This window comes from Peromyscus maniculatus, chromosome 12, assembly GCF_049852395.1.
Source record: "Peromyscus maniculatus bairdii isolate BWxNUB_F1_BW_parent chromosome 12, HU_Pman_BW_mat_3.1, whole genome shotgun sequence".
NCBI lineage: Eukaryota > Metazoa > Chordata > Mammalia > Rodentia > Cricetidae > Peromyscus > Peromyscus maniculatus.
Window position 1 is genome coordinate 24567847 of NC_134863.1, and position 26878 is coordinate 24594724.

Consider the following 26878-nt stretch of genomic DNA (forward strand, 5'->3'; position numbering starts at 1 on the left):
GGCCCTTGAAAAACGGAGAGCAGACTTTGTACAAAAACACCCACCCGAAGGTCCTATGTTTTGGCTCCAGCCAGTGAGCTTTCCCTTCAGGTCACCACAGTGAATCTTGTCAAGGGGTAGGCTCAGCAAATTAAGGACACTTTTGTAGAACGTTATCAGGTCTGTCTCCTGATTAACTTCTGTGTCTCAGGCTTAAACACCTTCAATAGGACTCTCTGCCCGCCCTCAAACCCTCAAGCGTTATCTTCTGCTGACAGTGTTACTCAACCCTCTGAAAGTTAATCATTGATTAGCTCTAGTCTTTGCGTGGGGAAACAGAACTGTGACTGCAAGGCAAGGGTGATGGTCGAGACGACCCTTCCTTTCTTTTGAATGACACAGTTACTTGAAGGGACCCCCAATTTTAATGATTTCTCTTTCTTTCTTTCTTTCTTTCTTTCTTTCTTTCTTTCTTTCTTTCTTTCTTTCTTTCTTTCTTTTTCTTTCTCTCTCTCTCCCTCTTCCTTCCTTCCTTCCTTCCTTCCTTCCTTTCTTTCTTTCTTTCTTTCTTTCTTTCTTTCTTTCTCTCTCTCTCTCTCTCTCTCTCTCTCTCTCTCTCTCTCTCTCTCTCTCTCTCTCCCTCCTCCTCCTCCTCCTCCTCGTCCTCCTCCTCGTCCTCGTCCTCGTCCTCGTCCTCCTCCTCCTCCTCCTCCTCCTCCTCCTCCTCCTCCTCCTCCTCCTCTTCTTCTTCTTCTTCTTCTTCTTCTTCTTCTTCTTCTTCTTTTCTTCAGGCTGGCCTGGAACTCAAGAGATCAGCCTGCCTCTGCCTCCTGAGTGCTGGGATTAAAGGCATGCGCCGCCACCGCCCAGCTATGATTTCTGCACTTATTCTTTGAGTTCACTTGACCTTCGTTTCTTTTTTTTTTTTTTTGTCTTCACCGGCTCTCCCAGATTTCCAGTTTCGTAGCGGACCAGTCCCTCTGTGGATTCCCCTTTGCTCTTCCTCACTTCCCTCCATCAAGTCCTGGACGCTGGCTGGGTCCCCACCTTCTGTGTTCTGGGCTGCTTGGGAGGAGCTTCCGTGGGCAGGGGCGGGGCTACAGAGGGTGAAGGGGCGGGGCTACAGGGAGCAGGGGGCGGGGCGAGGCACGGCACAGGCGCACTGGGCTCGCGGTGCCGAACGGCAGCTATGGAGCAGGCACCTCCGGACCCCGAGAGGCAATTGCAGCCGGCCCCCGTGGAGCCGCTGGGGGGCCCTGGCGCTTTGCTGGAAGCCGCGGTCGGTGAGGAGGAGACCGAGGGCAACCGGGAAGACAGCTCAGGGGTCGACACGGTGAGGAGAGGGGCGGCAGAGGCTTCGGGCCTGGGGCCGGGCCTAGCGGGCCCTGCCGGGCTGTCCCCTGGCTGGGACTGGTGGGCGCGGCCCCGGAGGCCGGAGGATGACCCTGAGCTGAGTGGAGACGGACCCCCGGGCGCGGCGCACGGGAGGGCCCCGTGGGCACGGTCTCCTGCGTGGCGTGGCCCGGGGGTTGTCAGTGGGCGCGGCCCCCCCGGGATCTGGCCACGGAGAGGCTGGCTGCGGTTTCCGGCCGGCCGAGGGGGTCGCTGGGAGGCGGCTCCACCCAGGGGGAGCGGGGAGTGTGCGCAGGGAGGGGGGCTGGGCCTGCTGCCCCGTCGGGAAGTGGACTTCAGCGTGGTGTTGAAGGGACAGACGAAGAAACGTTTGTTGAACTCGTTACTTGGCTGTACATTTGGGATCAGTGCCATGTCGTCCCCCCCCCCCCCCCCGCCCCCCGAAGACGGATCTGTTCTCTCCCTCTTCCCCCGCGCCCGCCGTCGTAGCTTTGAAGTCCCCTTTGGTTCCCTGTGCTTTTTTTTTTTTACTGATGGAGGAAAGGCGGGGAGTGTGGCGTTGTCTTGTCTGTGAATGCGTCCATCCCTAAGGGCCTTCACAGAATTGTAGACTCTGCTGAACAACGATTAGGGAGCTCATAATGGCGCCCCCGTATTGGAACTCCCTGCCCCTCTAGAGGCTCGACCCTCCGGGCATGGCCTATCCAGCCAAGTTGCTGCTGCTCCTGTTCCTAACTCTTTCCCCTCCCTTTTTTTTTAACCTCCCCCACCCCCCACAATAGGTGTCCATGCTAAAGAAACCAGTGTGCATTTGTATGAACGATGCCTTTCTAGAAAGGACTAAGTTTCAAGACGAACTAACCAGGAATTTCTCAGCAGCGTACTTATGAGTTAAAAACTTTAAATTCTTGCAACAGTTTTAAGTTCACCGTAAAATGGAAAGGAAAACGGAAAGATTATACGATAATGCTCTCTTCTCACATTCAGACTTCTACTTTATCAACACTGGTTTATGTTAAACTCGATGAGCCCACATTGGCACCCCAAGCCCATAGTTTAGAGTTCACTCTTGGTAACGAATGTTATGTGGGTTTGGGAATATGTATAATGTATAATGATCCATCAAATGCTATCGTACAGACTCTTTCAGTGTCCTAAAAATCCTGTATTTGGCCTGTTCTTCACTCTCTCCACCAAACCCCTCACCCACGGGTCCTTTTCTTTTGTTTTCCATCATTTCCATTGTTTTCCCTTTTCAGGAATGTCATGTAGATGTAATCATAAGTATGCAGTATTTTTTTCCTTAAGCTTTGTCTCTTTGTGTCACCATAGCTGGCCTGGAATGCATAGAGATCTGTCTCGAGATTAAAGGCATGAGCCACCGTGCTTGGTGACATTAGCTTCTTTTTTATTATGTGTTTTTTTTAAGGGGATCTCTTTCTGAGTATGGCTGTGTGACTCTCTGGAGCTGTAGTTACAGGGGCTGCCCAACATGGGTACTGGGAACTGAACTTGGGTCTTTATAAGAACACTGTACACTCTTTTTGTTGTTGTTTTGGGACAGGGATTCTCTGTGTAGTTTTGGTGCCTGTCCTGGATCTCATCCTGTAGACCAGGCTGGCCTCGAACTCACAGAGATCTGCCTGCCTCTGCCTCCTGAGTGCTGGGACTAAAGGTGTGCGCCACCCCCCCTCAGGTCACTATGTACTCTTAAGGTTTATTTTTTGTATGTGAGTATTTTGCCTCAATCAATCAATCAATCAATCAATCAATCTCTCTCTCTCTTTCTCTTACTCTTGTGTGTGTGTGTGTGTGTGTGCGTGTGCGCGTGCGCACGCGCGCACGCACGCGCGCGCGCGCACACACACACACACACACACACACACACACACACAATTGGGTCCTCTGGAAGTGGAGGTAGGGATGGTTGTGAGCCACCATGTGGATGCTGGGACCAGAATCTGCGTCTTCTGCAAGGCCACCTAATGCTCTTATTTCACTGAGCCACCTGTCCAGCCCAGATTTAGACTATTCTCATGTGTTTCTGTTTTGTCAAGTTTCCATGTAGTTCAGGGGTGGCCTGGAACTCCTGATCTTGGTGTTTTTGCTTTGTTTAGATAGAGTCTCACTCTAACCCAGGTTAGCCCTGAAGTTTTGCAGTCATCCTTCATCCTCCCAAGTGATGGGGTTCCAGGTTTGAGCTGCTGGACCGACCTCTTACTTGATGATGTGACTCTAAGTATCCCTAAAACATATATTCTTTACTTTTACCTGATTTTGAAGTTTCATAAATGAAATCTGTATGGTTTCTTTCTTTTAGGGTTTATCTCAAAAGTGTCTTAGCTCTTTTATTTTCATAGCTCTGTAGTTGTTTTTTTTTTTTTTCTGTGCACTCCACAGTTGATTTACCTTTTCTGTTTATGGGTAGTTGGATAATGAAAATTTTGCTGTTTCAAAGAGTTATTACTACCATGAACTTGCTCTTAAATATCTCTTATTTTAAAGAGTTCAAGGTTCCAGTCGAAATGTAGGAGCAGAATTGCAGGGTTGTAGGGTAGTAGTGTGTTCAGCTCCTGCAGTTAGGTGGTGCTAGATTGTTTCCACAGTGGCTTTCAATTTACACGCCCATCGCTAGTGGCAGATGTGTCCTTACGAATACTGAATACTGAATATTTCCAGGGTTTAAAATGTTTCCCAAACTTATGGTTATGTGCCCACCTCCACTCACCTCCACCCCTTTTCTGGTTCTGGGATTGAATCCAGAACCTCACACCTGGCAGGCAAATGCTTTACTCCAGAACTGCACACAGCCTTTGTGTCTTTTGGCTACATCATAAGGACTTTGAATTTGATCATGATGATAAAACTTTATTATTTTGTGAACATACTTAGATATTTAATCAATATGAACTTGCAGTATGGAATCTAAAATTCATTTGTTCATGTTAATTTGTGTGTACATGTTCATTTATATACAGGTGCATGCACGTAGGGAAGAGCACATTCATTAAAAAAAAAAAAAAAAAAACAGCAACAAAAAACTGTGGTCAATCCCAGCATTTAGGAGGCAGAGACAGGTGGAACTCTGAGTTTGAAGTCATCCTGGTCTACATAATGGGTTCCAGACAGACAGGGCTACATATAGCGACCGTCTGAAAAATAAACAAGAAACAAAAACCAAGAAGATAAATATATAAACCCCCAGACAAACAATAACAATAATTTAGAGAAGGAAAGAAACGGGAGAGGAGTCCAGTCTCTAAGAAAAGTATCGTATAGTCCTAGCAGGAGGGAAGAGAATCTGGGGAGAATGGAGGTCAGAGCACTCCTTCTCAGGTTGAAAGCTTTTCGGAGTTGGGAGACTGGGGGGGGGGTGGCGGCGGGACTGGGGGGTTGGGGCTTGTGTCCCCTGAGTGTGTTTGCCTGAGGAATTCGTAGTGGTTATTTGAAGGGAAAGGGCCCTAGGCCTGGGAGTGCTGGTGGAACCGAGAGAGTTTGCTCAGCCAGTGCTTAGAGACATTCCCATGCATGATTAACACCTTCCCCGATGGACAGCAGACCTGAGTGGAGCTCTGCAGGAGAGGATAACGTAAAAAGGAAGAGAGATTTTGCAGGTGCCGTGTTATAGCTTAACTTTGAAGGTCTCCAAAAGGATGTGTTTTAGAAGTTTGTTCTAGGACTCCTCAGCCTGAAAAGACTCTCTAGCCGAAAGGGCTGTCCTCAGCCGAAAAGCTTTAGTTCCTGTCCCCTCGGCCTTATATACCTCTCTCCACACAGCCATATCACTTCCTTCTTAGGGCTGGGATTAAAGGCGTGTGTGTGCTTTCCCACGCAAAGGCATGAGATCTCAAGTGCTGGGATTAAAGGCTTGTGATTCCTAAGTACTGGGATTAAAGGTGTGTGCCACCACTGCCTGGCTCTGTTTCTCTCCTAAACTCAATCAATCTCATGTAGTCCACAGTGGCTTTGAACTCACAGAGATCTAGAATGATCTCTGCTTTAGGATTAAAGGTGTGTGCCACCTCTGCCTGGCCTCTATGTTTAATCTAGTGGCTTGTTCTGTTCTCTGATCTTCAGGCAAATTTTATTAGGGTACACAATATATCACCCACCACAGATGAGGCTATAAATCCTTTCAAAGCCTACCTAAGTGATGGGCTTCCTCCAGAGGGCTTCACCTCCTTAAGGTTCCATAACCTCCCCAAACGGGCCACGAGCTGGGGACCAAGTATTCAGATACATGAGTCTATGGGGGACATTTCTCATTCAACTACCAAAATACCCTACTGTCCTTTCTCTTACCCCGCTCCCTTATTAGGACATGAGTACACTCACCTCCCAGCCAATGTATTCTGCCTTGCTACAGCCCCAAAACAAGAGCCAATTCATTAGTCTGAATCCTGCAAAGCTGCAAGCCAAAATAAACCTTTCTTTTAGATTGACCCCTCAGATATTTAATTTTAGTGACAGAGTGCTGACTAATATTAGTTAAGCTACAAATGACTAAATCATACTTTTTAGGGCTGGGAATATAGCTTGATTTGTAAAGTGCTTGCCTAGGATGCATGAAGTCCTGCATTTGCTCTCTAGCATCCTGTAAGCTAGACAGGCTGGTACATGTGGGTAATCCCAGCATTGAGGATGTGGAGAAAGAAAAATCAGAAGTTCAGATCATTCTTGGCTATGTAGTAAGTTTGAACCCAGCCTAGAGTGCTTGAGACTCTTATCTCTAATAGGTAAGTAGATAGAATTTTTTTTTAAAAGATTTAAATATTATACATAGAGTATTCTGTCTGCATGTATCCCTGCAGGCCAGAAGAGGGCACCAGATTTCATTACAGATGGTTGTGAGCCACTTTGTGGTTGTTGGGAACTGAACTCAGGACCTCTGGAAGAGCAGTCAGTGCTCTTAACCTCTGAGCCATCTCTCCAGCCCTAATAGAATTTTAAAAATAACTTTTATTGTGTGTATGTGCACATGTGTGTGTTTATGTGTGTGAGTACAAGTGTTTATGTGTGGTGTATATCTGCCTGTGGAGGCCAGAGGACAACTGTAGGTGTCCTTCATTCCTTAGATGCCATCTACTCTGTGTTTTCTTCTTTTGTTTTAAGACAGGGCATGGTTGTCCTGGAACTCACAGAGATCCGCCTGCCTCTGCCTCCCATGCTGGGCTTAAAAGGATGGGCCACCATGCCAGCTCCCACCTTGTTTTGAGACGGGGTTTCTCTATGTAGCTTTGCGCTTTTCCTGGAACTCACTTGGTAGCCCAGGCTGGCCTCGAACTCACAGAGATCCGCCTGCCTCTGCCTCCCGAGTGCTGGGATTAAAGGCATGGGCCACCACTGCCCAGCTAACAATACATTTTCTATTCACACTATGTGTGTGTGTGTGTGTGTGTGTTCGTGTATGTTTGAGACTTAGACATTGACTTCAGTTGACAGGCTCTAGTACTCAGAGATTAGGTAAGTGTACTTTTAGTGAGAAAAGCAAAGACTTGTGTAAATCTGGAGCTGGACAAGGTTGCACATGCCTTCAATCCCAGCATCGGCAGGCAGAGGAGGCATATTTCTGTTGTGAGTTCGAGGCCAGCCTGGTCTATATAATGAGATCCAAGACAGCCAGGGCTACATAGAGAGATCCTGTCTCAAAACAAAACAAACAATAGCAGCTTCAAAAACAAACAGAAAAAAAAGAGTTGCTGTTTACAGCTTTAGCTGTATGTGTATGCTTCATTCTGGATTCCTGATCCTGTCATCCCAGTCTGGGTTCTTGAAGTCATGAGGTCACAGTTACTTGTTGTTGGCCTTATGAAGGTGCAGGGAAGCGGGTGTGCTGGTTAATTTGTGTCCCCTTGACAGGTAACTAGAATCACCTGGGGAGAGGGACTCTCAGTTGAGGAACTGCCTCCATCAGCTTGGCCTGTCTGTGGGTGTGTCTGTGAGGCACTTTTGTGATTGCTAACTGACAGAGAGGGGCATAGCCCTCTCGGGGTGGTGCCAGCCCTGGACAGATGGTGTGGGTTTGTATAACAGAGCAACTGAGAAAGCCAGAGGGAGCAAGAGCCAGTAACAGTAACATTCTTCCATGGCCTCTTCTTCAGTTCCTGCCCTGACTCCCTCAGTAATGGACTGGGATGGGAAGTATGAGCCACACAAGCCTTTTCTCCCTCAGTTGGTTTTGGTCAGTGTTTTATCACAGCAACAGAGAGCAAACTAGAGTAGCCAGTGAAGGTTCTGCTCCAGTTCTACAATAAGGAAACTGAGGAAGAAAGGTTCAGTCACTGCTCAAGAGTTACACAGGAAACCCCTGATAAAGTTTCTGAGAAATTGGTACTTCTCTGATACTTACAGAGCTTTCTTACGGACCACCCCCCCAACAGAGTTTTCCTGTGTAGCCTCAACTGTCCTGGAACTCACTCTGTAGCCTAGGCTGGCCTTGAACTCAGAACTGAACTTGGGTCTTTATAAGAACACTATGCACTCTTTTTGTTGTTGTTTTGGAGACAGGGTTTCTCTGTGTAGTTTTGGTGCCTGTCCTGGATCTCACTCTGTAGACCAGGCTGGCCTCGAACTCACAGAGATCCACCTGCCTCTGCCTCCTGAGTGCTGGGACTAAAGGCGTGTGCCACCACCGCCAGCTCACTTATGGACTTTTGTTTTTTCTTGGTATCAGTGTCTGTTGGGCCTGAGGCTATCTGTTGTTGTCTTGTAATTTCTTTGCCTTGTCTTTTATTTGTCATTTTTCCGTTTTATGCCTTGTATAACTAATGTTTTATGTCTTTCTGTTACTTACCTTAGTCTTAGTTTTCAGTTGTTATGACAAAGTACCATGACCAAGGTAACTTATAAAAAAGAAAGCATTTAAGTTGGTGGCTCACAGTTCTACAGGGTTAGAGTTCCTGACCACGATGGCTGGGAACATGGCGGCAGGCAGGCAGGCAGGGAACTGGAGCAATAGCAAGATGTAGCAAGAGCTTACATCTTGACCCACATGCACCAGGCAAAGAGAAAGACACTGGGATGTCATCGGCTTTTGAATCCTCAAAGTCAGTCCCTAGTGACACACCTCCTCCATCAAGGATACGCCTAATGAATCTTCCCAAACAGCTCCACTAACTAGGGACCAAATATTTCATATATATGAAACAGTGGGTTCATTCACATCCAAACCACCACACATAGGGAGTTTGAAGTATTTGTATTCTTTAACTGACTTTATTTTTATTCTGTCATATTTTATGCTAACTTGGGGTTCTATTTATTTATTTAGTGCATTGGTGTTTTGCCTGTTTATATGTCTGTGTGAAGGGCATCAGATCCCCTGGAACTGGAATTACAGACAGTTGTGAGCTACCGTGTAGATGCTAGGAATTAAACCTGGGTCCTCTGGAAAATCAGTCAGTGCTCTTACCACTGAGCCATCTCTCCAGCTCCATAATCTGGGTTTCTGTTTAGGATTTAGTCTCATAACAGACTAAATGAGAGGTGTATTGTTTATTTTATTCTCTGCAATGATTTGAAGGTTGTTTATTGTTTTTTTTTCTTGAAACATAACTGAAACAAAATTTATGCTTCATATGACCATTTAAAATTGTTTTAGAGTATGTCTATAGTTCAAGGCCAGCCTGAGGTCTTTGTATTTTGAAATCTCAAATTTATAATTTGTACTTGGGTCATTGTGACAGAAACAACTTGAGGATTGATTGTAGCTCTTTGGTGTAACTGACTACTTGGCTTCATTCTGCCTGAGCAGAATAGTGGCCAGAGCATGTGAAGGCGGTTGTCCAGGGAGGAGCTGGAGAAGACAGATACCTACTTCAAAGACACTGCCCAGTAACCTAATTCCTCCGTGCAGGCTGTCCTTCCTAAGGTTTTCTTTAAATTATTTATTTATTTATTTAATGTTCACTGGTGTTTTGCCTGCATGCATGTCTGTGTGAGGGTGTCAGATCCCCTGGAACTAGAGTTACAGACAGTTGTGACCTGCCATGTGGGTGCTGGGAATCAAAGCCAGGTCCTCTGGAAGGGTAACGAGCTCTTAACCAGGGAGCCATCTCTCCAGCCCCAACAGGCTGAGTTACTCCACCAGTGGAGGACTCAGTATTCAACACAACAGCCTGGGGGACATTGCATAGTCAAACCGTAGCGTATGCAGGCTGTGCCTTTCTCTGAATCTGAGAGATCAGGTCTCAACGTGCTGCTCTTTATCTCTTCCCCAAGGATACTTCAGGACGAGCAAGGACAGTGTCCTGTGTAACCATCCGAAGGACAGCCAGCACCATCAGGGGCGTAGCATGCCAAAGCACATACTGTGTGCTGTCAGCTGAGAACACTTTGCCAGTTGGGTCTTAGTGTCCTTTAGTAGAAAGGTCAGTGCTGCACTGCTCATCCCAGGACTTGTTATTTCTTGGTTTCTTCTAGCCGGAAAAATCACTTGGTTTTTACCTTTGCAGTCTTAAATCTTTTCAGCATTAGAGAATGTTTGTAGAATTTTCCTCCGTTTAGGTCTGTCTTCTCTCTTTATTGTCAGGTCCCATCAGACCTGTTGAACAGTACTGAGTAGGGGAGTGAGCATTGAGAAAAAACAGATACAGAATAGACAAAGACAAAAAATGGAGTCAGGAGGGCTCTCAGTCAGTACTGCAGCAGCCCTGAGTTTATTTCTCACAGCCTTTTTATACCCAAAGTGGGGGGGGGCAAAAGAACCCCCTCCTCTCAAGGACACCATCGTTCAAGGAACAAATGAGCATAAAAACCTCCTTAATTCTCAAGACATTTGGCAACCATGCCTTTGGCGATACATCCTGTTATCCAGCCTTGAGGGGCAAAGACCTTGAGTCAAGATGGAATCAAGCCGCAAACTGGAGTCACTGTGGACTCCTACACTTTATGATTAAATTGGTGATTGGGTTCACTTTAGCAGAAATGCTGGCCATGTGGCTCCTGAGCATATTCCATTTTTGTCTGGATATATCTTCTTAACTTTGCAAATGATCTTCTTTGAGTGTGAGTGAATGAGTGTGTGTGTGTGTGTGTGTGTGTGTGTGTGTGTGTGTGTGTGTGTGTGCGCGTGTGTGTGTGTGTGTGTGTGTGTGTGTGTGTGTGTGTGTGTGTTAAGATATCCATGCTAGCCTTACACTGCTGATTCTTCTCTTTAGCCTCCCTAGCTGGGATTCCAGGTATGTGCCACCACCCCAACTGTCTGCCTAAGCACCCATATTACTTCACCCTTTTTCTGTGTGGAATTTTATGGGGACACACCTTGTTCCTTATTTAACTTTGTGTAATTTACTTGACAGTACAGCTTCATGGACTGCTTTTTCTTTTTGAAAATCATCATCTTCAAGGTCTAGTTTGTGGGCCAGTGAGATGGCTTAGCTGGCAAAGGTGCTTGCTGCCATGGTGATGACCTGAGTTTGACCCGGGGAACAGGGTAGGAAGATTTGATTCCTGCAAGTTGCCCTCTGACTTCTGCACGTGCACTGTGCATGTGCACCCACCCCTCCCTACATACATACACATGTGCATTAAAAAAATTTAGGTATAATTTGTACTCTGAAAAATGCATCCACTGTAAATGTGCAGTTCAGTGATTTCTACAACCATCTTCACAATCTAGTTTTATTTTTGTTTGGGAGCCTAGCCTTTAATGGTTGAGCCGTCTCTCCAGCCCCACAACCTAGTTTTAGAACACTGCTCTCACCCCAAGTTCCCTCCTCCCCCGTGGTGTTCAAGCTCTCCTTCCTACCCTCAGTCACCAACAGTGTCGTCCAGTCTGCTGTCGTTGGAGTCTGGCTTCTTAGATGCAGAGGAAAGTAGAAGGATACAGACTCAGTTTGCCCTCAACAGGAACAGTCTTTTGTTGGGTTGAGAGGTCGGTACATCCAAACCAAGGGTGCAGGAGAACATGCCATGCCGGTCTCTGGTCCAGAGCGGGGTGGGGTGGTAAAGGTAGGCCTGGAAATTGGTTTTCACAACTTGGGTGATGAGTCAAACTGTTTTGGGGACCACTGGGTTCCAGGGTGTATGGTGGTTACTGGCTTTTTGGATTTCCATGGGCAGCAGATTTCTTGAAGCCTTGAACCTGTTTAATGACCCTGTATGTGTGTGTGTGTGTGTGTGTGTGTGTGTGTGTGTGTGTGTGTGTGTGTGTGTATGTTCCTTTATTACTTACTTATAATATTTTTGAGGTTGATCCTTATAGCATGCCTTCCCCTCTCTCCCTCCCCCCCCTCTTTTTTTAAAGACAAGGTTTCTCTGTATGGCCCTGGCTGCCCTAGAACTCACTCTATAGACCAGCCTGGCCTGCAGCTCAGGAATCCACCTGCCTCTGCCTCCTGAGTGCTGAGACTAAAGGCATGTGCTACCACTGCCCAGCTGCATTCCTTTTTCTTACTGAATAATTTTTTTTTTGGCATTTTATATTTTGTTTATTCACCATTTGATGACATTGTGGTTGATTTGGGTTTTAGCTCTTAAGAATTTTGTCTGTTCCCCTGAGCAGATTTGTAGGACTGTAATGCTAATCATATGGTAAGTTTTTGTTTAACTGTTTGAGACAGGTCTCACTCTAGCCCAGCAGGTCTAGAAATTATGGCAGTGCTCCACAGAAAATACCTCTGTAGTATCAGGCTGGAGTGCTGTAATTAGACATGAACCACCATGCCTTTAACTTTCTGAGGTACTGACACTGTTTTCTTTTTTAACATTTTCGCTAGCAATTGTGTAATGGTTTCTTGTTGTGTTAGTTCCTTTTCTATTGCTGTGATGATACACCATGATCAAGGCAATGGTGTGTGCTAATTTTATGCTACCTTGACATAAGCTAGAGTCATCAAAGAGGAGGGAACTTCAATTGAGAAAATGCCTCCATAGTATCTAGCAAGCCTGTTGGGCGTTTTCTTAATCAGTGATTGATGTGGGAGACTCAATCTATTGTGGGTGGTGCCACCCCTGGGCTGGTGGTCCTATGATCTATAAGAAAGCAGGCTGAGCAAACCATGGGGAGCAAGCCTGTATGCAGCACTCCTCCATGGCCTCTGCATCAGCTCCTGCCTCCAGGTTCCTGCCCGGTTTGAGTTCTTGTCCTAACTTCCTTCAGTGATGTGTAGGTGGAGTTTTTTGTTGGGACCACCAAACAGCTCCCAAATAACCACACAGAGACTCAATTATAAATGCTTGGCCGATAGCTTAGGCTTGTTCCTGACTAGCTCTTACAACTTAAATTAACACATATTTCTTATCTAAGTTCTACCACATGTCTCATGGCTTGCTACTTCATTTTCTACATGTCCTGCTTCCTCTGTGTCTGGCTCAGGACACAAACTGGCCCTTCTTCCCAGTGTCCTCCTAGTCTGGCTCTCCAACCCCATCTCTTCTTGCCCAGCTATAGGCCTGTCAACTTTATTAACCAATGAGAGTAACACATATTTACAGTGTACAAAGATTGGTCCACAGCATTTCCCCCTTTATGTCTAATTAAAAAGGAAAGCTTTAGTTTTAACATAGTAAAATTATATACAACAAAAACATTTATCGGGCTGGAGAGATGGCTCAGAGGTTAAGAGCACTGGCTGCTCTTCCAGAGGTCATGAGTTCAATTCCCAGCAACTACATGGTGGCTCACAACCATCTGTAATGAAATCTGGTGCCCTCTTCTGGTGTGTGGGCAAAAATGCAGGCAGAACACTATACATAATAAATAAATCTTAAAAAAAACCCAACATTTATCAAGTAAGAATTACAGTTCATTTGTATTTGGCAAAATTAGAGAAAATATTATTTATCTTTGTGAATCTAAAGTTTTATACCTAATTTATCTTCTATCATAACTAAGGAAAACTATGACTATCTAGTCTTCAACTCTATCAAAGACTCCAGAAGGATATAATATTACCTTAGTAAACAGGAAGGGCAGAGCAAACAACTTTCAAAACTATAGAAAGGACAGAAAAGCTGGTTGCTTAGACAGTCACCGAAGGTTCCTCCTTAACATTGGGGCGTCTATCTTTGGCCTGCAGGCCTAGAATATCTGACAAACGTTTTTGTGAAACAGGAATTTTGAAGGACTATCTTACCTTGTCTTGGCAAAGTTTGATAGTCACTTTCTTTTGTGTCCTGCTTGTCCGATTTGGACAGCATACTGTCAGCAGTCGAGGCAAGGGCAGTTGCTTTGCCACAAAGAAAGTAAACTTCAATGCCCGTCATCTTCTCTGAAGTAGGTTGGTGCTGCCAGAAGCAGATGTGTCTCATTGTCATGAAAAGCCTTATGTTATGAAAACATTTTAAATGTCATATTCTGTAGGTCTTTGAACTGTTTGAAGATCACCTATCTATCTAAAATATATCTCTGTATGACCTTGAGAACATATCTAACATGACTATAAGTTTGATAGTTATAGATGACTATTAACCTGAATTTATTATCCCAAAAACTTTCAAAGACTAAAACTTCACATAACCTTTTTAAATGAGCTGTGTAGGTAAAATTCCTTAAACAAAAATAGAAACATACACAGTTTAACAAAAATAATCTTAAATTTCTATCAATATTACAAAAATCCATACCATTGTAAAATATTTGAGACTAGTCTAGGTTGTTTAAAAATACACAACATTACCCCCCCCCTTTTTTTTAAAGATTAATTTATTAGATATACAGTGTTCTGCCTGCATATATGTCTGCACACCAGAAGAGGGCACCAGATCTCATTATAGATGGTTGTGAGCCACCATGTGGTTGCTGGGAATTGAACTCAGGACCTCGGGAAGATCTATTGGTGCTCTTAACCTTTGAGCCATTTCTCCAGCCTACAATCCACCCTTTCATTTCATCATTTTTATACTATATCTTCCTTTTTTTTTCCTTCAGAAAGAGCCCCTTGAATCTAACTCCTTTGTTTAGCGTTTTCCTGACCATGACCAATAACAATTTGTAACCAACCTCCTTAAGCAATGACAAACATCTATAACACATTGGATGACCAAAAAGCCATCTATCATACCTCTTGGAATGTGCGTGTCTTGTTCTCAACACTGTTTCCTGTTGTCTGGGAGTGCTGGCATCTTTAGGAAACCCTGGGAAAATTGGGATAATGGTTAAGTTCTGGGAGAGGTAGCTGTTATTATTTGTTGTCCAGTCTCTGTGCAGTGGAAAAGTGCAAGCCTTAGCTGAAGTCTGGCTGGAGTAGCCTGTGAAGCTGGACCATCTCAGCCAGCAGCCTTGAAGCTGCTCAGGATGCAGAACTCTGAGGAAACTGCAACAGAAGCATCTGAGATGTTAGATCACCTGGGCCACCTGTTTTCATTGGTGTTTGGTTTCCTTGGTCTGAAAACACAAACTTTTAAAGGTAGCATTATGTATTTGTATTAATGCAAGTGTAGACTGTATGTTGTACACAAGTCAGCCAAAGATGATTTTTTGTTTTATATTTGAGCAGGTAAAATATATGTTACATGTTTTGTAGTTTTTCTAGGTTTATTTCTTTATGTCTGTAGCCAGGATTTTCAGGAGATCTTCCTCAATCAACTGATCCATATCTACCTGGAATGAATCCATAGCCTCTCATTTCCCATGGAAATAAAAGCAACACACCTTTTGACTTCTATTTTGAAGTCAAGATATTTTTTAAATATATAGGTTGGTTTAATTTAGCAGCTTTCATGATCCAATGTCTCTTAGCAGCTATCTCTCTTTCATCAGCAGTCAAAAAATTGAAAGACAGCACAATAACATGCATGATTCAGACTCGGTGTATTTCCCATCTTTACATGGCTTATTTATTTTTTTCTATTTTGCTTTACTCCTTTTTAAGGACTTTATTATCTTTAAACTTTTAAAATCTATGACTGTATATATCCTTTGTCTTTTCTCTCCCAAACCTATATATATTTTTAAACACACTGTAACCCGATTGAGTTTTTTTTTTCCCATCTTGATCTGTCTTTACTGAGCATCTGTATTGTTTTTGATCACATGAGATGAATCATAAATTGTTATGTCAGCTGCTGGCACTGCTCTGTTTAGTGCATGGCCCTAGCACGTGGCAGTTGGTGGCTGACTCCATCCCACAGGCAAGGGCCAGGAGATGCCTCTCTGTGCTGCAGCCTGGGTGAGAGACGAGGAACCCGCCACGTGCCTTAGCTTATGGCATGCTGGCAGGACCCATGCCGGTGGCTCAATTACAGGTATTGGTTATGTTAAATTTTGTCCATTTTATGCTACTAAGGAGGCACAAAGAATATGATATACATCTACCAGCCTGCTGGTATTGTTAATGAATGAAAAAATAAATAAAAAGGAAAGGATATGACTGCTCCTAGGTATAGTATAAGAGAAAGTTTACTGTAGATAAAAGGGGGAGCTTAGCCAGAGGCAGGGACATCTGGGAGAGTCCAGAGTGGACATGAACCTGAGCCATATGAGGAGAGGGAGAAGGGAGAAGGGAGAGGGGGTGTCTTACTTAGGGTTTCTATTGCTGTGAAGAGACACCATGACCATGGCAACTCTTACAAAGAAAAGCATTCAATTGGGTGTCTTACAGTTCAGAGGTTCAGTCCATTATCATCATGATGTGACATGGTAGCGTGTAGGCAGACATGATGCTGGAGAAGGAGCTGAAAATTCTTTATCTTGTACAGGCAACAGGAAGTAAACTGAGATACTATGCGTGGCTTGAGCATTTGTGAGACCTCAAAGCCCATCCCCACAGTGACACCTTCCTCCAACAAGGCCATACCTACTCCAACAAAGCTACACCTCCTAATAGTGCCACACCCCATGAACTTATGGGGGCCAATTACATTTAAACTGCCACAGAGAGGAACCAGATGCAGCAGCCAAGAGGGCAAAGGTACAAAATGGGTGGGTAACCAAAATGGCTAGATTATACAAGGAAGAGCCTCTGGGGGAAGGGCAGCCCAGCCCTTGGGCTAGGGAGTTCAGGGTAGAGACAAGCTGTTCCAGCCATAGCCTCTAACAGGTAGGGACTGGGGGGTGCTGGGAGAACCTGGAGGCCAGGTCCACTTTGATATGTTAGGCACCTCAGCCATTTGTCCTAGGATTTGAGACTTAACAGATACATGCCTGTGTACATTCTTTTGGTTTTATTATTTTTGAACTTAATGCTTTTTTTAATTTTGTGCTTATTATTACTGGATCATGTGACAGGCTAAAAATCATGATTAATGTGTTATTTTTTGGGCTGAAAAGGTGATTTGCTTTATCAGTACAGGTAGGTGCTTTTAAAATTCAGAGAATTCTCACTGGAGCAGATGGCGGTAAATCAGAAAGCATGGCTGTAGGCCAAGAGTGTACGGCTCTCTCAGCCAGTGTGGCCTTCATCACCCTGGCTTGTCTCGGGGAAGTTTTTGAGCTCTCTTCTGACTGAGGGCTTCTTTCTGTCTCCCTTTTTTTCTCTTCTTTATATAACTATACCTTGTTTTTCCATGTAGTGTCTCTCCCTGACCTGGAGCTAGCAGATTTGGCTAGGCTACCTAGCTGGAGATGCTCCTGTCTCCTCCTCCCCAGTTCTGGAACTGAAAGAGTATTTCAGTTGTGAGTGCTGGGGATCCAAACCCAGGTTCTCATGCATAAGCAGCACACACTTGACTGACCAAGTCATCATCACAGCCTGTGTAGCTTTTTAAAACTCTTCTGAGAGCTGGAGAGATGGCTCAGGGGTTAAGAGCACACTCTTGCAGGGGACCCAGGTTCGGTTTCCAGCACCAGTACCAGGTGGCTTACAAGGGTCTGAAGCTCCAGTTCTAGGGGATTTGCTGCCCTCTTCTGGCCTTTGCAGGTATCAGGCCTGCACATGGTACACATACATGGTGGCATTCATATGTACATGTAAAATAAAATAAATCTGAAATGTTGTGCTGTACCTGTAGCACTGCTGTTATCTCCTCCTTACAGACTGCCCTCGATGATTATCTGAGCAGTTTTTAGACTCCAAACCCACCCCTGAATTTGAGCAAGGGAGAAAGAAAGCTTAAAGCCCAGCGGCTCCACTCCCTCTCCCTTCTCCTGTGCTTGTGTCTGTCCTGCCTGTCCTTCGCCTTCCTTGGCACTCCCCAGCCTGAGGGCCTCCGTCTGATACAGACCTGGGAGAAAGGAGACTGAAAACTCTTTTGTTTTCAGATCTTGTTCTGTGTTATCTTTAAAGTTAACAAAGGCGCAAACAGTGAGTTTCCTTAGTGTATTTTAGCATGTGTGTATCCTTACTTTTTTCCTAATACATACCCCCTCCCTGCTGCCTTTCCGGAAAGGATCTGCTTTATTGGGGGGGGGGGAGTGTTGCCCACATGTGCACAGAAACAAAGGAGAACGTCAGGTGTCCTGTGCATGCACGGGAACGTGCATCCCCTCCCTCCTCCTCCTCCTCCTCCTCCTCCTCCTCCTCCATCTTATCCCTTTAGACGGAGTCTCTCCTTGAACCTGGAGCTCACTGGTTTGTTTTGTTTTGTTTGTGTTTTGAGACGGGTCCTACTGTAGCCTGGAAAGGTAGTGTGTGCTACTTGCTTTGTTTGTGAAGTTTGTTTTTTTTTTTTGTAGCTTTTTTCCTTTTTTTAGTTGAGGATATGTGACTGCTAGTTTTTTTTATTTTATTTTATTTTTTATTTATTTATTTATTTTTTGATTTTTTTGAGACAAGGTTTCTCTGTGTAGCTTTGTGGAGCTGAGGACCAAACCCAGGGCCTTGCACTTGCTAGGCAAGCACTTTTCCACTGAGCTAAATCCCCAACCTTGACTGCTAGTTTTTACATCAACTTGAAGCAAGCTAGTCATTTCAGAGGAAGGGAACCTCAATTAAGAACATGCCTTCAGGGTCTGGACCAATACCTGGGGCCACACTGCTGCTGGGGCCAGACTACTGCTCTGAGTGGCCTGTGCTGCCACCACTGGGGCTATGCGACATCTAGGTACGAGCTGCTGCTGAAGGCCATGTCTGGGTCTGTGGCCCTACACTAGCAAAGGTCTGAGTTGATGTCCATGACTGCTGTTACCACCAAGGGCCATACGGATACCCAGGGTCCGGTCAGCCACCTGAGACCATGTTGGTGTCAAGAGCCATGTTGCCACTGGTGCCATACTGATTTGGATGGCCTGTGCTGCCACTGGGACCATGGTGACATCTGGGTCCAAGCTGCTGCCGAGGGCCATGTCTGGGTCCATGGTCCCGCTGCAGCCAGGGTCTGTGTTGATCTTCATGGCCCATGTTACCACAGGGGGTCATAGGAACCACGAGTGTTGAAATCCAAGGGAACTGCTGAGCAGGCACTGCCCACCTGACCCCAGGATAGCTGGTTCTGCCCCTCCCAGGAGAGATGGCCCCACACGCCACCACAGGCCTGGGAGAGCTGGCCCTAATGGCATACGCATAGAAGAGTTGGTTCTGCCCCTTGCCTGAGGGAGGTGGTCCCAGCAGCCCAGACTGACCAAAGCAGCTGCCACCCAGACCCACATGCAGGGCTTTGAGTTGACTCATCCCGAAATCTACCCCATCTGTGACTTGCCAGAGTGTGCGATGGGACTGGTTCTTTGGAACCATAGCCTCAGGATCTCCATGACTGGGGCAACAGACTATTCAAGAGGCATTTTGGTGAGGGTCCAGTATTGATGGTGTACCAGAAGCCAGAGGCCTTGAACCTGACCAATAACTCATTGCAGTGAACATTTGCAAGTGCAGCTGAGGGGACCAAGGGGTCCACTTCGTGACACAGCACAGCTCCAATGCCACTAAGACATAGGAAGAGGTGTTGGAGAGGCAGCAAAGACTGAGGACCTAAGTGGGTTCTTTGTTTGTTTGTTTGTTTGTTTTGCTTGTTTTTTCAAGGCAGGGTTTTGCTGTTTGGAGCCTGCCCTGGAACTCTCTCTGTAGACCAGGCTGGCCTTGAACTCACACAGATCCGACTGTCTTTGCCTCTTGAGTACTGGGATTAAAGGCATGTGCCACCACCACCCAGCTTGCAAAAATAATGTTTTTTTTTTTTTTTTTGGTTTTTTCGAGACAGGGTTTCTCTGTGTAGCTTTGCGCCTTTCCTGGAGCTCACTTGGTAGCCCAGGCTGGCCTCGAACTCACAAAGATCCGCCTGCCTCTGCCTCCCAAGTGCTGGGATTAAAGGCGTGCGCCACCACGCCCGGCTCCAAAAATAATGTTTTTACAGACAGAATCTGTGCATTTATTGTCTGTATGTGTTAGCTGATACTTGGTACTTGACAATTCATCAGATGGTCTATCCAGAATCCTCTGCTTGTCATATAGCCTCAAGGTTTTTATTTTTGCAATGATGAAACTTGAACTCAGAGCCTCAAACATAGTAGGCAGGGCTCTACCCTTGAGCTGCACCCCATCTGAAGACTTTTTCTTACACATTCTTGTACAGATTTATCCTTGGTTACTTACACGAAATGTTGACTGTGTAATAATTAATATATGGTACCTATTAAAATACCTTTCAAGTAGTTGATAAAGAGAGGTTGTCACTTGCTGGTTTTTTTTTCTTTTCTTTTTTTTTTTTAAGATTTATTTATTTATTATGTATACAGTGTTCTGCCTGCATGTATGGCTGCAGGCCAGAATAGGGCACCAGATCTCGTTACAGATGGTTGTGAGCCACCATGTGGTTGCTGGGAATTGAACTCAAAACCTTTGGAAGAACAGCCAGTGCTCTGTTCATCTCTCCAGCCCGTCACTTGCTGTTGTTATTTAGTAACCTGTAACAACTTAGGAAGTATATATATATATGTGTGTGTGTGTGTGTTTGGTGTGCGTGTGTGTAGTTAGAGTGTAACCTTGGTTGCCATCCTCTCCTACCTTGTTTGAGATAGGGTCTCTTACAGTTCTTCAGTGCATAGGCTGGGCTAGTTTGCCCAGGAGCTTCTGGAAATTCTCCTGTCACTACCTCCTGTGGTGCTTTAGAAGGAGCATTGGAGTTACAGATGTGTGCTGCTCATTCAGCTTTTACAGAGAGCCTGGGGATTCAAACTCAAGTCCGCATGCTTGCCTAGCAGACACTTTACGAACTGAGCCGCCGTCCTGGCCCCCAAACCACCTTGAACTGTTGACCAGTGCTGGGTTTACTCGTGTGCCTGTGGGTTTTCCAGTGCCACCCTCACTAGCGGTTTGTTCCATTGTTGGCATGACTATAGTACCCTTTGATCACGTCCACCCTGGTCTCCTCGTTTATCAGGACCGTCTAAAGGCTTTACTGTTCCATTTATTTTTGTCCAGATGACGGGAAATCATTTTTGGTTGAAGAAAATAGAAATCAGTGTTTCCGAGGCAGAAAAGAGAACTGGAAGAAACGCCATGAACATGCAAGAAACGTACACTGCTTACCTCATCGAGACGCGGTGAGTTGCCGGGATGGGGCTTGATGGTAGATGGGAGGGAAGGGTTTTCTGGTAGCCATTGTCTGTGGCTTAACAGTTCAATAGCTGTTAGGTTGAGAAACTAACTTCCTTCAAGGCTTGGGTGTGTTTTCTTGTGATCGGAAATTGTTTCAAGATAAAAGTATGGGAATTTGTCTTTTAGAGCATATGGAAATGTCTTGGAAAGCAGTATGTTGTTATTAAATTCTTCTAGTTTGGAAGACAAGGCCAATGAAAACATTTGTAAGTTAGGATAAGATTAATTTTTCATGTTGAAGTTGGGAATCTGAACTGAAGTCTTTTCAGACATAGTTAATATGACGTAGTTAATTAATACCTCTCTAAACTGGACTGTGATCCAATATTCCTGTGTTTCTGCCATGGGAGGAGCCATTTCTGTGTTGTATATTTCATATTGTATTTCCTTTTTATTAATATGTAATTAATAAGCTTAGTGGTAAGCATATTGTATTTGTCTTAGTTATTTGTTTGTTGCTGTTTAGGCAGGGTCTCTATGTAGCCCCGGCTGTCTTGGAACTCACAGAGATCCACCTACCTCCTGCATCTGCACCGGTGCCCCCGTGCCCAGCCTTATGTATATATTTGCTGCTTACATGTAGGGCATGGTTAAGCACAACTGTAAACTAGCACTAAGAGCAAGAGGGTAAGGAGTTTAAGGCCAGCCTGGGCCATATAGTAAAATCCTGTCTCAAAATGATAATAATGAGAACAATAGCTGCTAAGACCTGTAGTGTGAGGGCTAAGAGATAGCTTCATGGTTACAAGTATATACTGCTCTTGCAGAGAACCTAGAGTTTGATTACCAGCACCCACATACAGTTGCCTGTAACTCCAGCTCCCAGAATCCAACACCAAGGCTTCAATGACACCTGCATGTAAATGGCATATACACACACAAAGACACACATAATTAAGAGTAATAAAATCAATCTTTTTTTTTTTTTTTTTGGTTGTTGTTGTTTTGTTTTTTTGAGACAGGGTTTCTACATGTAGCTTTGTACCTTTCCTGGAACTCACTCTGTAGCCCAGGCTGCCCAGGCTGGCCTCAAACTCACAGAGATCCACCTGGCTCTGCCTCCCTAGTGCTGGGATTAAAGGCATGCGCCACCACTGCCCAGCTAAAATCAATCTTTTTAAAAAGGGCAGTAGTGTACCATAAATCTAGTTACTGGGGAGGCTAAGGCAGGAAAATTATTATCTTTCCTCTCTTTTTCTCACTAACCTAGGCCTCATAGGCTGCCAGCCCATCCAGAAGGATCTCTTGTGGTGATATATTGTGTACCCTAATAAACGTGCCTGAGGATCAGAAGACAGAGCCAGATTAGACATAGAGGTCAGGCAGTGGTGGCACATACCTTTAATCCCAGCACTTGAGATCTCATGCCTTTGCTTGGGAGGCACACACACACACACACACACACACGCCTATAATCCCAGGAAGTAATATGGCTGGGTGGAGAAAGGTATACAAGGCCTGAGGAAGCCGGCGGTGGTGGCACACGCCTTTAATCCCAGCACTTGGGAGGCAGAGGCAGGCGGATCTTTGTGAGTTCGAGGCCAGCCTGATCTACAGAGTGAGATCCAGGAAAGGCACAAAGCTACACAGCGAAACCCTGTCTCAAAAAACAAAACAACAACAAAAAAAGTCGTGAGGAAACAGGAACTCACTCTCTGAGGAATTCGTAGAGGTAAGAACTAGTGACTGGCTGTTCTGCTTCTCTATCTTTCAGCTTTCACCCCAATATCTGGTACCAGGTTTTTTTTTTTATTAAAAGAACATCTAAGATTCAAACAACAATCTCTTGAATGTAGGCATTTGAGGTCAACTAGACCAGCATGGTAAAACCCACCTAAAAACCAAAACAAACTAACAGATAAGCAGCTACTGTGCTGAGCCTGACATGATTAGAAAGACTTCTCTAATGACTGATCCAGGACTAATTAGCTTCTTCTCTGTCACTGTGTCCTGGTGGACAGATGCACATTGTGGTTGTATGTGCATTTCTTAGAGGGAAAATAGGTTATTTTCAAGTGAATACTTGGAAAATAAGGAGGTCTTGATAAGGTTTCAAAATATTCTGCAGCTGGGCATGGTGGCACACTCCTTTTCTCTTTGCTGGGCATGGTGGCATACTCCTTTCTCTTTGCTGGGCATGGTGGCACACTCCTTTCTCTTTGCTGGTTATGGTGGCACACTCCTTTTCTCTTTGCTGGGCATGATGGCATACTCCTTTCTCTTTGCTGGGCATGGTGGCACACTCCTTTCTCTGCTGGGTATGGTGGCACACTCCTTTCTGTTTGTTGGGCATGGTGGCATACTCCTTTCTCTTTGCTGGGCATGGTGGCACACTCCTTTCTCTTTGCAATCAGGAGGCTGAAGCAGGTGAATCTTTGTGTTAGTTCCAGGTCAGCCTAGTCTACACCGCGAGTTCCAGGCTAGTCAGAACTGAGTAGGAAGACCTGTCTTAAACAACAGCGGAAACCAAAACCCTTCATTCATGATAGCAGCAGAAGTCTTGCGTGCCTTAAAATAGCCTTCACACGCTCTTACCCTAACTTCCTCCCAACTGCAGTTTGGACTTTGGTGTAGATAAAACATGAGGTGCCTGCCAGCTCTGAGAAGGAAAAAAGGAGACACGAGTTGTAAGCTTTCTTCCTTGGCTGGAGCTTTTAGAATGTTTCTAATATAGCTATTTCTCATGAGTGCAGACGGGTTCTCTGTAATGGAAGGAAAGCACTCAGGGCGAAAGCTTTGGACTCCGATGAATCTGAGTGCACAACACACAGAGCGTGTGTTTGTAGGCAGAGTGCAGCTGCATCCTCATTTGTCAAATGGGCACAGGAAATCTGTTTCCTGGGGTTGTAAGTCTGAAGGAGGTGTGTAAGACGAATTGCTAAACGGTATTGTTAATAAAAAACCCGGAGTCAGATATTGGGGTGAAAAATTGAGAGATCAGAGGAATAATAGGACAAGCCATAGACAGCCTCACCTTCCTGACCTTCAGTCTTTGTCCAAAGAGACCTACTTCCTGTACACCCATGCCTATATTCCTTTCCTTTGGCCATCTCACTTCCTCTGTCCGCCCAGCTACGTCACTTCCTCTCTGTCCGTACAGACCTCCAGACCTCTATGGTTAGTGCTGGGATTAAAGGCATGTGCCACCATGCCTGGCTCTGTTCCCAGTGTGGCCTTGAACTCACAGAGATCGGGATGGATCTCTGCCTCCCGAATGCTAGGATAAAAGGTGTGTGCTGCCAGTGCCTGACTTCCATGTTTAACATAGTGACTGGCTTTTCCTCTGATCTTCAGATAAGCTTTATTGGGGGACTCAGATAAAATATCACCACAGAGGTGGGATTGTGTGCTCTGGTTTGAAGTAACAGAAATGCTCTTGGATTCCTTTTCAGGTCAGTTGAGCATGCTGACGGTCAGAGTGTCCTCACAGACTCCCTGTGGAGGCGGTACAGTGAGTTCGAGTTGTTGAGAAACTACCTTCTAGTGTACTACCCCCATGTTGTTGTACCACCTCTTCCGGAAAAGCGGGTAAGACGCAGCAGTGGAGCTGAGAAGTGCCTGGGGTTGAGCCATTCATTTATCTGTCTGTCTTTCTTCTTTTTTGTGTTTGCTTTTCGAGATGGGGATTCTCTGTGTAGCCCTGACTGTCCTGAAACTTGTTCTGTAGACCAGGCTGGCCTTGAACTCGGAGATCTGCTTTCCTCTGCCTTCCATATATCTATATTTATATCTGTTTGTTTGTTTCTTCTTTTTCCTAAATAGATAGCTCTAACCTGCTCAGTCTGTATAATGTTATTTGTATGTGTATGATTTCAGGGTTGACCATTTGGTAGCTCTTCCATGGGAAGGACTGTTTCTCCCACTTTGAGCATTCATTAGTTGCCTAAAGTTTTCTCTCTAGGGCGGAGGCCCCATACATGATCCCCTTCCATGCTAGCATGTGTATTAGTGCTGATCTTGTACAGCCTTGTGTAGGCAGCCATGTTCATAGGTGTTGCTTCTCTGTTGTTCCCAGGAGATGGACTCCCAGCAGACTCCTGGTCCTCTGGCTCTCAGTCTTCCCACCCCTCTTCCCGATGTTCCCTGAGCCTTGGGTACAGAGATGTGCTGCAGATGCAGCGTCAGTTAGGGCGGGCCACCGCAGGGTCACTTGTTCTCTGCATTTTGATCAGCTCTGGTTTTCTTCAGTGGTAAAGAGAAGCTTCTTTTATGAGTGTGTGCTGGATAGTTTTATATCAGCCTGACACAAACCAGAGTCATCTGAGAGGAGGGAGTTCCAGTTGAGAAAATGCTTCTAGAAGAATTGAGCTGTAAGCACACAAGCCTGGGGGACATTTTCTTTTTCTTTTTCTTTTTTTTTTTTTTTTTTGGTTTTTTGAGACAGGGTTTCTCTGTGTAGTTTTGGTGCCTGTTCAAGACCTAGCTCTGTAGACCAGGCTGGCCTCGAACTCACAGAGATCCGCCTGGCTATGCCTCCTGAGTGCTGGGATCAAAGGTGTGCGCCACCACCGCCTGGCCAGTCTTAATTAGCGACTGATGTGGGACTGAGATAGGAGGGCCCAGCCTGTTGTGGGTGTGGCTATCCCTGGATAAGAAAGCAGGCTGAGCAAGCCAAGAGGAACAAGCCAGTAAGCAGCACCCCTCCATGGCCTCTGAATCAGTTCCTGCCTCCAGTTTCCTGTCCTGCTTGAGTTCCTGTCCTGACTTCCTTTGATGATGAACAGTGATTTGGGAGTGTGAGCCAAATAAACCCTTCCCTCCCAAGTTGCTTTGGTTGTGGTGTTTTGTCTTAGCAATAGTAGCCCTAGCTGAGATGGAGGGAGGGTGAGAGCTGTACTTACTTGTGGTTGAGCCTGTTCCTAATGGTTGTTCTGTTTACCCAGGCAGAGTTCGTGTGGCATAAGCTCTCAGCTGACAACATGGACCCGGACTTTGTGGAGAGACGGCGGATAGGCTTAGAGAACTTTCTCTTGAGGGTTGCTTCCCATCCTGTCCTTTGTAGAGACAAAATCTTCTATTTGTTTTTGACACAGGTATCTTCCTTTTAATTAGTCTTGAAACATTCATTTGAGTTAGACTTTTAAAAGATTATAAAGTGCTGATTCTTGAGACTTTTGAAGTAGCTTTTGGTAGGCACTTTATTGTGCTTGCTTTAGTCTGAATTGTGGGCTGTTGGACTCTGTCAATAGTTGAGGTTTTTTTAAATTTATGTATTATTAATGTGTGCGTGTGTTGTATGTTGTCTTGAGTGTGATATGGGGAGGGAGCACACCTGTCATGGCGCACATGTGGAGGTAGAGGCCAATTTTGTAGAGACCGTTTCCACCGTTACATGGGTTCTGGGAATTGATCTCAGTTGCCTGGCTTACATGGCAAATCTTTACCTAAGTACAGAGCCATCTCAGTAGCCCCATAGCTAAGCTTTCAAAAACATCATTTATTTAATTTTCTGTGTATGTGTGTGTGCCTGAGTGTATGCACAGCATGGGGGCAGGAGCTGGTGCGGGTCAGAGCGGGGCTGGATCCAGGAACTGGAGTTACACATGGTTGTGAGCCACAGTGTGGGCTCTGGGAACTAAACCTGGGCCTTCTGCGAGAGCAGTAACTGCTCTTTACTACTGAGCCGTCTCTGCAGCCACATCAGAGCTATAATCTTTACACTTAAAGATACTGTGACTTTATGTCTACTAAAATTCCCTAAATGAAAACTCAAAATTAATCTTCAGCGTTAGGAGGCTGAGTATCTAAAATCTTGGATGTTTTTCAGACTTTTGAAGTTCGTACTGTATGTTTGGTTTTGACCTCTCCCATATCACTTGAAATAAGAACAAAGTGGTAGATACTCAGTTTATTTCATGTGGAACATTATATAATGCTTGCTTGGCTTGTCAGAGATAATCTCTAAAGCTGACTCTGATTTTTAGGAAGGTAACTGGAAGGAGACTGTGAACGAGACTGGATTTCAGCTGAAGGTAAGGATATTTGTGTGAATCCACACCACACCCCTTTACAGTTCCCAGCATGGTAGCATTCTTTAATGGAGACGGGGCTTCGTTTGACTGAGTGAGTGGTGGGAATCAGCTTTGCATCTAACATCATTGGCAGGGTTTTCAAGAAAACACCTCAGTTCACTT

The 26878-nt window shown here is 45.3% G+C and overlaps 1 protein-coding gene across 3 annotated transcripts in view; it reads left to right on the plus strand.

Moving 5' to 3' along the window:
- The first annotated feature begins 953 nt into the window (after positions 1-953).
- Snx4 (sorting nexin 4) overlaps positions 954-26878 on the plus strand; it is a 63374-nt gene continuing 37449 nt past the window's right edge. The window contains exons 1-6 of one of the 3 annotated variants that reach the window (XM_076548750.1): positions 1169-1312; positions 9553-9701; positions 20568-20689; positions 24137-24272; positions 25628-25777; positions 26669-26716. In XM_076548750.1, the coding sequence (XP_076404865.1) occupies positions 20568-20689; positions 24137-24272; positions 25628-25777; positions 26669-26716 (456 nt within the window). In that variant the 5' untranslated portion in view covers positions 1169-1312; positions 9553-9701. Of the gene's footprint in view, positions 1313-1569; positions 1701-9552; positions 9702-20567; positions 20690-24136; positions 24273-25627; positions 25778-26668; positions 26717-26878 lie in introns of those variants that run through there. The other 2 variants (XM_076548751.1, XM_006974537.4) reach the window with 2 other exon arrangements.